The sequence below is a fragment of the Arvicanthis niloticus genome, chromosome 24 (genome assembly GCF_011762505.2).
Source record: "Arvicanthis niloticus isolate mArvNil1 chromosome 24, mArvNil1.pat.X, whole genome shotgun sequence".
Taxonomy (NCBI): Eukaryota; Metazoa; Chordata; class Mammalia; order Rodentia; family Muridae; genus Arvicanthis; species Arvicanthis niloticus.
In genome coordinates, this window is record NC_133432.1 from 43028290 (window position 1) to 43039989 (window position 11700).

Consider the following 11700-nt stretch of genomic DNA (forward strand, 5'->3'; position numbering starts at 1 on the left):
AATTTCCCCAGGTCCTCATATTTGTGAAACCCTTGTTGTGATCTAGACGTCTGCAGCTTCTTCCATTCGGTCTTCCCAGCCACCTCGGAAGTCAGACCTAATGGCTGCCCAGTTTCTCTGAGGATTTGAAACGGTAGGAGTTGCAGTCTCCAAACCCTTAGTCACCCTGAGATGACACTTGCGCTCTGGCATTGTTCAGTGACTTGTGCTTACTTATCTTTCTTTGTGGGGGGAAAAGAAGAAGCACAGATCATAATATCATACCATCTCTTCTGTTTTTAAAAACAGAAGTTGGGGCTGGAGAGCTGGCCCAGTGATTCTGAACCTGTGTTCAGTTCCCAGCATCCACACGGTGGCTCAGAGCCATCCATAACTCCAGTTCCGGGGGACCCAGTTCTCTTCTCTGCCTCTTCAGGCACCAAGCACACACACGATACACAGACATACACACAGGTGAGACACTAAGCCACATAAAATAATATAAATAAAAGAAAATGATATCAGTAAATAAACCTAAAAATGATTCATCATTTAAAAAATTAAAAACCTGAGCCCATAAAGCAGTAAGCATAACTGCGTTGTTGTGAGTCCAAACCCGAGGACTCCAGGATGCTTCTCGGCACTTCTGTCACTCCATGTTCTTAGACATTTTGAGGTCCTCAATCGCACAACCCCTTGAAGCCACCATCCTACTTAAGGGTGCTGTGAATCTGACCACTCCTGGAACCTGAGACAGAATCCTTCAGAGTTTATCGTTTCGTGACGGGCTTATTTCACTTAGCACAATGTCCTCACGACCCAGAATTCCTTTCCTTCTTAGGGTTACATAATCTTCTGTGGGTACACAGCAAGCTTTGCTTGGCCATCGATCCATCAACAGAGACCTTGTATTGCTTCAGCCTCTTGTTTACTGTTAATACTGCTGCTAAGAACATGAGCATGGAAACCTCTCTCTCTTTCTCTCTCTCTCTCTCTCTCTCTCTCTCTCTTTCTCTCTCTCTCTCTCTGACTCACTCAAAATGATTTTATTTTATTCTCAGACAAAGGTTTTTGTTTTGTTTTGTTTTCAAGATAGGGTTTCTCCATGTAGCCCTGGCTGTCCTGGAGCTCACTCTGTAAACCAGTCTTGCTTGAATTCACAGAGATTCCCCTGCCTCAGCCTCCTGAGTGCCTATACCACTTCTTCCCATTAGCTTTTATAGCTGTCTCTGTTGCTTACACCTGAGAACCTAGTGCAGAACCCGAGGCTAGCTCTCAGTCTCCAGGCACAGCCGAGCAGTTTTCCAATGTTCCTTCTCTCTCTGTTAGTCTACCAATGGTGTTTCTTGCTTTCTATGTCTTCACTGTCTTGATGGAATCGGAGGAGACAGCAGAACTAAGGTATTTGCAAAGCCTCTTGAGCTACTTGTCGTGAGATGTGTGTTGATATAGCAAGGCAGAATGATGATGTGAGTTAACCATCAATCCTCTTCCTTCTTTCAAAGCGATTTTACCCAGAGAATATGCACACTGTGTCTGTGACATCCCTCTGGATGGAGTCTAACACAATGTTTACACCTGGAGTCACTTCCTTGTGTGCAGTGTTAGAATCCCCAAAGGACTTCATTTCCACGAAAATGGATATTCTCTTCTGAGTTTTGTAAAAATGGTATTATAGCCTATGTATACTACCAAATGCTTCTTTTAAATAGCATAACGTTGGGGCTGGAAAGACAGTTAATAGTCCATACTGCTCTTGCAGAGGACCTGAGTTCAATTCCCAGCACCCACAACTGGGACCTCACAACCACCTGCAACTTCAGTTTTAAGGTATCCAACACCCTCTACTGGCCTCCATGGGCACTGCATGCACATGGGCACATACACATACACATAAAATACATAAATCCTTCTTTTAAAAAGAATAATATTGACTTGTTCTTCAAAGATGTATTCATGTTATGCAGTGATCATCCCTAACCCAAAATACTAAAACCCAGAATCTGAACTCGCCAAACACTAGTGTAATACATCACACATGGAAAACTCCATGCCTGGCCTCCTGTGAACAGCAGTTAGAATGAAATGAGTTAAAATTATCGCATCAAGTTATCATCAGGTTTCATACATAAGGCATACATGAAATGTAAACAGAGCCTGTGAATTGTACGTGTGAAAATATTCCAATCACAGCAAATTTAGTCTGGTTCCTGCCACTCTAGCTAAGGGATACTCTACCTGCTTTACCCCACGCTGACATTGCCCATTTTGCTGATGTCCTATGAAAACAGTCCTTGAACACCATGATCACTCATCTTCAAACTAAGGACATTTGAAAATGCTTCTGGGCTGTGTGGGGTAAAGTCTAGAGTGTCTTCTTCATAGAAAATGAAGTTAGCTGAGGTGGAAGCGTAAGTGCTCTCTGGGAAGTCAGTTGTGCTGGAAGGTGTTTTGGTAAGGCAAACTTGTGAAGGAACATTTCGCTGAAGCAGACACAGGAGAGAGGATGTTCTGCTAAAGCGAGCACGTGATAGCACACGTGATGAAGGAGTCTGTGCTAACGATATGCATGCATTGGTCCACCTGACACTGTGTAAGCTCTAGTTGTCTGGACTCTATAGAGAGAAATGCACCAAAAAATGTCTGGTGTGTTGTGGCTTCTTGCTGCTTCCGAGGACTTGGGCTGATTGGCAGAGTGATGTCAGCTGAGACAGACACATGTGCTGAGTCAAGACCCGTGGAGGACACGTGATGCTTGGAGAGAGTATAAATAGAACTCAAGGGACAGTGATGGAGGCTGAGCTAGGCTTGCTTATAGAGCTCTCTGAGCAATGCTTGTTGGTCTCTTGTCTTTGCTGATCTTTGATTCACTGAGAGAGACACTTCTGGTGTCCCTCTGGTCCCTCCTGCTGACTCTGATAGACGGCTGCTGACTCCTGTTTGCTGTCCAGACTCGTCCAAGCTGGACTGCTGACGAAGAGTTTTCGAGTGGATTGAGCTGCTGACCTGCGAAATGAACTGCTGATTTCCAGACACCACAGACAGGAGTTGCTCTAAAGAACCTTTCTAAACAGGTCCACATCCCCCCTCCCCCTCAGTATCCTTTCTTTCCCACTACCTCTGGTGGAAGGTGGGCTAAAAGGGAGGTTAAAGCATTTAAGAACTGTCATTAAAAATAAGGATTAAAGCCGGGCGGTGGTGACACCTTTAATCCCAGCACTTGGGAGGCAGAGGCAGGTGGATTTCTGAGTTCAAGGCCAGCCTGGTCTACAGAGTGAGTTCCAGGACAGCCAGGGCTACATAGAGAAACCCTGTCTCGAAAAACAAAAAGAAACAAACAAAAAAAAAGGATTTTGGGCCCCAGCTCTTATCCCAGTAGTTACACCCACCCCACACAGTTCTGATACAACCAAGATAATAGGAAAGACAGGCTCCAGTCAGAGACAGGGCAGGTAGCACTAAGGAGATCCAGATGGCAAAAGGCAAGTGCAAGAACATAAGCATCAGCAACCCAGGGTACTTGGCATCATTAGAACCTAGTTCTCCCACACAAGAAAGTCCTTAATTCCCCATATTACTAGGAAAGCAAGATTCAGATTTAAAATCACTTCTAATGATGATGATAGAGGACTTTAAGAAGGACATAAATAACACTCTCAAAGAATTTGAGAACACAGGTAAACAGGTAGAAGCCCTTAAAGTGGAAACACAAAAATCCCTTAAAGAATTATAAGAGAACACAACGAAACAGGTGAAGGAATTGAACAAAACCATCCAGGAAATAAAAATGGAAGTAGAAACCATCAAGAAATCACAAAGGGAGACTATGCTGGAGATAGAAAACCTAGGAAAGAAATCAGGTGTCATAGACACAAGCATCACCAACAAAATACAAGAGATAGAAGAGAGAATATCAGGTGCAGAAGATATCATAGAAAATATTGACACAACTGTCAAAGAAAACGCAAAATGCAAAAAGTTCTTAACACAAAGCATCCAGGAAATCCAGGGCACAATGAGGAGACCAAACCTAAGGATAATAGGTATAGATGAGAATGAAGATTCCCAATTTAAAGGGCCAATAGATATCTTCAACAAAATTATAGAAGAAAACTTCCCTAACTAAAGAACGAGATGCCCATAAACATACAAGAAGCCTATAGAACACCAAATAGACTAGACCAGAAAAGAAATACCCCCTGTCACATAATAATCAAAACACCAAGTGCACAAAACAAAGAAAGAATATTAAATGCAGTAAAGGAAAAAGGCCAAGTAACATATAAAGGCAGACCTATCAGAATTGCACCAGACTTCTCACCAGATACTATAAAAGCTAGAAGATGCTGGACAGATGTCATACAGACCCTAAGAGAACACAAATGCCAGCCCAGGCTACTATACCCAGCAAAACTCTCAATTACCTTAGATGGAGAAACCAAGATATTCCTTGACAAAACCAAATTTACGCAATATCTTTCCACAAACCCAGCATTACAAAGGATAATAGCAGGAAAGCTTCAATACAAGGAGGGAAATTATACCCTAGAAAGAGCAAGAAAGTAACCCTCTTCCAACAAATTCAAAAGAAGATAGCCACACAAAGATAACTTCACCTCTAATAACAAAAATAACAGGAAACAACAATCACTGTTCCTTAATATCTCTTAACATCAATGGACTCAGTTCCCCAATTAAAAGACATAGGCTAATGGACTGGATGCATAAACAGGACCCAGCATTTTGCTGCATACAGGAAACCCACCTCAGTGACAAAGACAGATTCTACCTTAGAGTAAAAGACTGGAAAACAGTTTTTCAAGCAAATGGTCCTAAGGAACAAGCTGGAGTAGCCATTCTAAAATCTCCAGCCCGAGAACACAAAGGGAGGGACTCACGGCTCCACCTGTATAGGTAGTTGAGGGTGGTCTTGCCAGGCATGAGTGGAAGTGGACAGCCTTGGTATCTGAAAGTTTGGATTCCCTAGTGTTAGGGAATTGCAAGAGCAGGGAGGCGGGGATGAGAGGATGTTGGGAGCACACCCTCATAGTAATTGGAGGAGGGGGGATGGGGTAAGGGGTTGGGCATCAGTGGAAGTGGAGAGCCTTGGTGCCTGAAAATTTGGATTCCCTAATGTTGGGAAATTTGAGAGCAGGAAGGCAAAAATGGGAGGATGGTGGGAGCACACCCTCATAGAAACTCCCAGAATTATATGGATTAGACATGACAGAGACAGGCCGCCAGAAGACTAGATTCCAGAATTCAAACAAACAATTATCTTGATACTAAAATTTGTTTTGAGAATTGTATATTGCAGAATACATAGCCTTGGTGTATCTACTCATCAGGCAAGCTGAGCAGACCTGCTCAAACCTCTGATGTCCTGGAATTGCAGCTGGATGCAGTGAAGACACAGTGTCAGAGGCTTATCAATTTACTCTTCCCCCTGCCCCTCTTTTAATATCTCAATGCCCATAATCAGCTTGAAGAAGTTAATGAAGAGTCGGCGCCCCTATTCCCTGGGCTTGGGGACTGAGGTGGTTAATATTGGGCTGTCTTTCTAGGGAAAAGTAGTGGTTTTGGTGGAACAGGGAGGATTAGCTAGGACTTATTGCATAGCCATAACCTACTGGTAGAAATATGTATAATTGTTATTAAGATGAAGTTATAATTTCTTAAATGGTACAAAATTTACTTTGATTTCAAATTTAAGGTTTTCATTGGTACGAGCTTCTTATTAATATAAAAGTGAGATGAATATTGTTACTCTCATAGGCACTGTGCCTGTATAACACATTTAGAAATACAAGGCTTAGACCCAGTCCTCCTTTAACTTTTTTAACTTATTTGAGATGGTTAGACTGTGAGTTAAGAGCCTATAGCATATTCATGGCTTTGAGTTTATTGTTAGGGTGTTTTCTATATTTTATTTAGAAATAGCTGAGAGGAGTTAACAGACAACAGTCCAGATTGCCTTACGTAAATAGTTGGTTTTCAAAACAACAGAAGTCCACAGAATTGACATTACAAACATTTCTATATTAATGTTCATTTTGATTAGAGACCTGTCTGCTTCTGACAGCTTCCTGTCGTGGATTCTAAGAAGAAATTGAGCATCTTTGGAGTTACTCCAGTTGTGGGGAGACAGCCACTAGTCAAGAATTGCCTCTTTTCACCTACAGACAAATTACTGTCCAGAAAAGGACACACTTGCAGAATAGTCGACTGATTATATCTGCCTAGACAGAGTAATCAGCCCTTAATAATTCTGCATCACTAGGTCTGTCAGATGATTCTGGGCCAGAAGGCTGACGATCGGATGCTCCAATGTTCTGTAGTATAGGGACTGTCCAGGTGTTCAGCGGTCTCTATAAATTGGCTAAGTTTTAGAAGCTATGCTTTGTGCTTCCCATAATTTCAGTTAACTCAGTCATTCTGGATTTCTGACAGGGTTGAAAACTTATAGTCTCATAGCCAATCCTTGCTATTTACTTTGAGAGAAAAGATTTGAGAGGATGGTTTTCAGCTGACATTCATTCTAAAGCCAAGAAAAAAAGCCAAGTTCAGAACTAAGTCTTTTATTTAGGAGAGATGACAGAGGTGCTGGTTAGTCAACAAAATGATGGACTGGGTATTAGGTCTATCTTGTACCTTACTGACACAAATTGGTATAGCTATGCTCTAACTGTGTTTTGAGAGAAAAGTTTTATTTTAACAGGAAGGGTGATATGTAGGAGGAGCTAAGGTGGGAGGAGTACGGAGAGGAAGAGGAGAAGGAGAGGAGGAGCTAGGTAATGAGAGAGAGGAAGAGGGGAGGGGCAGACATGGAGGCGGATGTTCACATGTCTCTGCCAGTCAAAGATAGTTGATACATCTAGGTTGGGTATTAGGTTACACTTCTGATTGATATTGAGCATTACCAAACTTATAAAGCCTTTGGTTAGCATTAAAAAAATATATATAAAATCAAAAAGGAGAAGGGGGCATGGGATAGGGGTTTTCTAGGGAGGGGAAATGGGGAAAGGGGATGGCATCTGAAATGTAAATAAAATATCCAATAAAAAAATTAAAGTTAAAGTTAGGAGCACCAAGCAAGCTCCAACAACTCTAGTATGAGCCAAGCTATGTCCCCTAGAGGACCTCCTTTTTTCTTTTGTTTTCTTTTTCTTTTCTTTTCTTTTCTTTTCTTTTCTTTTCTTTTCCTTCCTTCCTTCCTTCCTTCCTTCCTTCCTTCCTTCCTTCCTTCCTGTCTTTTCTTTCTTTCTCTCTTTCTTTTTTAAAGATTTATTTATTTTATGGGTGCTCTACCTGCATGTACACCTGAGTGACAGAAGAGGGTATCAGATTCCATTACAGATGGTTGTGAACCACCATGTGGTTGCTGGTGAACTCAGGACTCCTGGAAGAAAAGTGTACTGACTGGTTTTGTGTGTCAACTTGCCACAAGCTGGAGTTATCACACAGAAAGGAGCCTCACTTGAGGAAATGCCTCCATGAGATCCAGCTGTAAGGCATTTTCTCAATTAGTGATCAAGGGTGGGAGGGCCCATTGTGGGTGGTGCCATCCCTGGGCTGGTGGTCTTGGGTTCTATAAGAAAGCAAGTTGAGCAAGCCAGGGGAAGCAAGCCAGTAAGTAACATCCCTCCATGGCCTCTGCAGCAGCTCCTGCTTCCTGCCCTGCTTGAGTTCCAGTCCTGACTTTCTTTGGTGATGAACAGCAATGTGGAAGAGTAAGCTGAATAAACCCTTTCCTCCCCGACTTGCTTCTTGGTCATGATGTTTGTGCAGGAGTAGAAACCCTGACTAAGACAACCTGCCAGTGCTCTGATGAATAACCACTGATTCATCCAGCCCTTCTCTGCTTTCTTAAGAAAGGTTTATTGAATATGCCACAAGAGGCAGCCTGCTGGGCCATAACTAGAGTACTACTTGCCATAAATTCCCTTTAAAATATTGTTTTTAGAGATTTCAAATCTACCCCTCTCTCTTCCCCTTCTAACTCCTCCCATGCCTCCTGCAACTGCCTATCAAGTTCACGACTAACATCTTCTGTAATTATTGTTTTACCTACACACACACACCACACACACACACTAGTGGGCCCATTTAGTGTTGTTCTTATGAGCATATGTTTAGGACTGACCACCAGGGACTGAATAACCTATCAGGGGCTCTCCATGGAATGCAGGTTCTTTCTCTCTCAGCAGGCCTTGATTGTCTTTACACATGGTCAACCTGAGGAGACCAGGTGACCTTGGCGTGCTCAACCCCAACTGGTAAATCTACAATGCAATCTGTACACTCAAGGCCCAGGAAACTCAGGATTGAGACTGTGGAAAGACTTTAAGAGCAGGGTGGATGGGTGGAGATGGAGGAATGGGGGCAGGGGGAGAGGAGGAAGGCTGTAGGAGGGGCACTGGGGGGGGGCTATGATCGGGATGTAAAGTGAATAATTAAAACTGTCTGTAACAGACATGTCATGCAGGCAAAACGCCAATGCACATAAAATAATAAATTATTTAAAAATAATAAATACATTAATGGGGGGCGGGGAGAGCCAGAGAGGACCAGAATGCCTGCTACTATGCTAGTGCCTTCTAGACAGTAATAGGGAAGTCTTACCGGTCTAATCTCAACAACATGGTTGCCTAGACCTGTATAATGACACCACCGGCTGACATGTCAATACGGATGCGGGAACCTCGCAAGATTTCAACCCTCTTTAACATCCTTTAGGAGAGTGTGGCCTGCGTGCTAAGGCGACCCCTTAACCACTAATAGTGCTTTGTAGTGATTGTACCAGCAGGTGGCGCCCGAGCACCACCGTTTCTGAACAGAGTGTCAAAGATCAGGTCTGACTTGTTACTGCCCCTTGGTACCTGGAAAGGCAAACACCGGGCAAAAGGAAAACAAGCCTTCTTTGGAGATTATTTATCCAGGGTGCAATCGTTTCGGGACTCGAGGTAACGAGCTCTTTTCGTGTTTGTTCCTACTCCCACACTGAGTCCTCCCAAGATCAGAGCCCTTCTTCCCACACCCTATGGCAGGGGTGCCTTTCTTTGTGGCGCTTCCCCCTACTCCACCCCCTTGCCATGGTCTTTCCAATCTTTTCTAGGCTCTTCCCCCTGCCCCTGCCCCCACCCTTGAAGAACACCACCCATAACAGCCTTAGCTGAACTCTACTGCTGTGATAAAACACCAAAAACAATCCAGGGGAGGAAAAAGGTTATTTCAGCTTATAGTTTATCGGCCGTTGTGGAAAGAATTCAAGCCAAGAACTCAAGGTGAGAACCGGGAGGCAGATTCAACCTTCTCTTCTTGGGCACCTACACTCACTCAAGTGTGTACACATGCATAATTCACCTAATTTAAAAAATAAAAGAAGGGCTGGAGAGATGGCTCAGCAGTTAAGAGCACTGACTGCTCTTCTAGAGGTCCTGAGTTCAATTCCCAGCAACCCCATGGTGGCTCACAACCATCTGTGATAGGATCCGATGCCCTCTTCTGGTGTGTCTGAAGACAGCTACAGTGTACTCATATAAATAAAAATAAAATAAATCTTTAAAAATTAAAAAAATCTAAATGAAAGACAATAGCACACTCCACCAGAGGCACCTCATCCTGTTTTGTTTACATTAGTTAAGCATATGTTGTGGTACGCATTTGGGGTTCACAGAACGATTGAAACATGATACCTGTACTCTAGAGCAACAAAGACAGATGAGACATCAACTTCCAAATAGGTGGCCCTGTGACTTGCCTGGATTACCAGGAAAACATCCTCAGAACAACCCTGGTTCTATCCCCAACATCCACAGTGTAACTCACAATCACCTGTAACTCCAACTTCAGGGAATCCCAAAATGGGATGCTAATGACACCATCTCATCACATATGGTCACTGCTGGCTGTTATTATGGCAATTCTTATTATGTTCGGGTGGAAACACTCATTCTGCAGAAGTCTCTGCTCTCCTGATCATAACCTTAAGCCAAAGTGGGGTATAACTTAGTGTTGGGTGCTCCTTTAGCATGTGTGAGGCCTTGGGTTCTGTCTCCAGCACACATATTACCCCCTACCCCCTACCCCCAACAAAACATTTAAACCTGTGTTTACTCGTTGCAGGAACATTCTGGATAAACTCCTCCCAGAGGTATTTAAACCAGAGTCCACTGCCCTTGCACAAAGCAAGCATGTCTGTTCAGCAAACAACCCGTGAGGAGGGGTTAGCGTCACTCGCTCGATGAGTGGACCGCAGGCAGGGCGGCACACTGCCTCCAGTCCAGTATCAGCCATGGACATGGAGAAAGTCAACTCCATGGACTTTAGTGAATTTGTGGATGTGTTTGGGAACATCGTTGAAAAATGTCCTCTGGTGGCAGCTGCTGTCTGGTCGCAGCGTCCGTTCTCTGGCTTGGAAGACCTAGAAAATCACTTTTTCGAGTTTATCGATGCTTTGCCAAGGTCAGGTAAGACGTCAGGACCATGCGCACAGAGTTATTTCCCGTATCATATGTAAAGAATATTTTCTGTTTCCGATAACTTTAGCCTCCTTGCTCAGTTTTTAGTTGGGATTATTAGAAGGGTCAGCAGACATCCTTTCAACTGCTAGACTCTCAAAGGTGGACACAAACAAGAATGTGGGGGATAAGATAACGTGGCCGAGGGCAGTGGAGGCAGAGGAGGCCAATTTCTGACTTCAAGACCAGCCAGACCTAGAGTGAGTTCCAGGACAGCCAGGGCTACTGGAGATCAAGAGTGGGGACAGGGCCTGGGCGAATGAGAAGCTGAAGGTCCACTTTGGCAATGCTTTGGAGGAAAGAGAGGACAGTGAGAACATCCCAGGGACCCCAGAGAGGAACTGAAAGCACTGAACAATTTACAAAACAAGGGCCAGTTTAGACCAGACAAGGAAAGTGCATTCATTCAGATCCCAAAACTCTGCAGAAAGAAGAAAAGTTGAAGCAAAGTGATGTTTTCTGGGGAGAACGAGTGAGTACTGAAGCACTGAGTACTAAAGCACTGAAGTACTGAAGTACTGAGTACTGAAGCACTGAAGCACTGAAGTACTGAGTACTGAGTACTGAAGCACTGAAGTACTGAAGTACTGAGTACTGAAGCACTGAAGTACTGAGTACTGAGTACTGAAGCACTGAAGTACTGAAGTACTGAGTACTGAAGCACTGAAGCACTGAAGTACTGAGTACTGAAGCACTGAAGTACTGAGTACTGAAGCACTGAGGTACTGAGTACTGAAGCACTGAAGTACCGAAGTACTGAGTACTGAAGCACTGAAGTACTGAGTACTGAGTACTGAGTACTGAAGCACTGAAGTACTGAAGTACTGAGTACTGAAGCACTGAAGCACTGAAGTACTGAGTACTGAGTACTGAAGCACTGAAGCACTGAAGTACTGAGTACTGAGTACTGAAGCACTGAAGTACTGAGTACTGAGTACTGAAGCACTGAAGCACTGAAGTACTGAGTACTGAGTACTGAAGCACTGAGGTACTGAAGTACTGAGTACTGAAGCACTGAGGTACTGAAGTACTGAGTACTGAAGCACTTTGCGCCACGGGGTGGGGAGAAGAGGAGGTAGAAGTTTATACTGGGTGGCACAAAGGTCCTCTGCAAGAACAGAGGTGCTCGTTACCACTGAGCCATCTCCCCAGCTCACAAAGGTTTCTGAAGAAAGTAACCAAACTAGACTTTTCTAGATTA

The 11700-nt window shown here is 43.7% G+C and overlaps 1 protein-coding gene across 1 annotated transcript in view; it reads left to right on the forward strand.

Moving 5' to 3' along the window:
- Positions 1-10161: 10161 nt before the first annotated feature.
- Positions 10162-11700, forward strand: part of Urad (ureidoimidazoline (2-oxo-4-hydroxy-4-carboxy-5-) decarboxylase) — an 8169-nt gene continuing 6630 nt past the window's right edge. The window contains 1 exon segment of the mRNA XM_076923911.1: positions 10162-10448. Coding sequence (XP_076780026.1) covers positions 10223-10448 — 226 coding nt within the window. The 5' untranslated portion in view covers positions 10162-10222.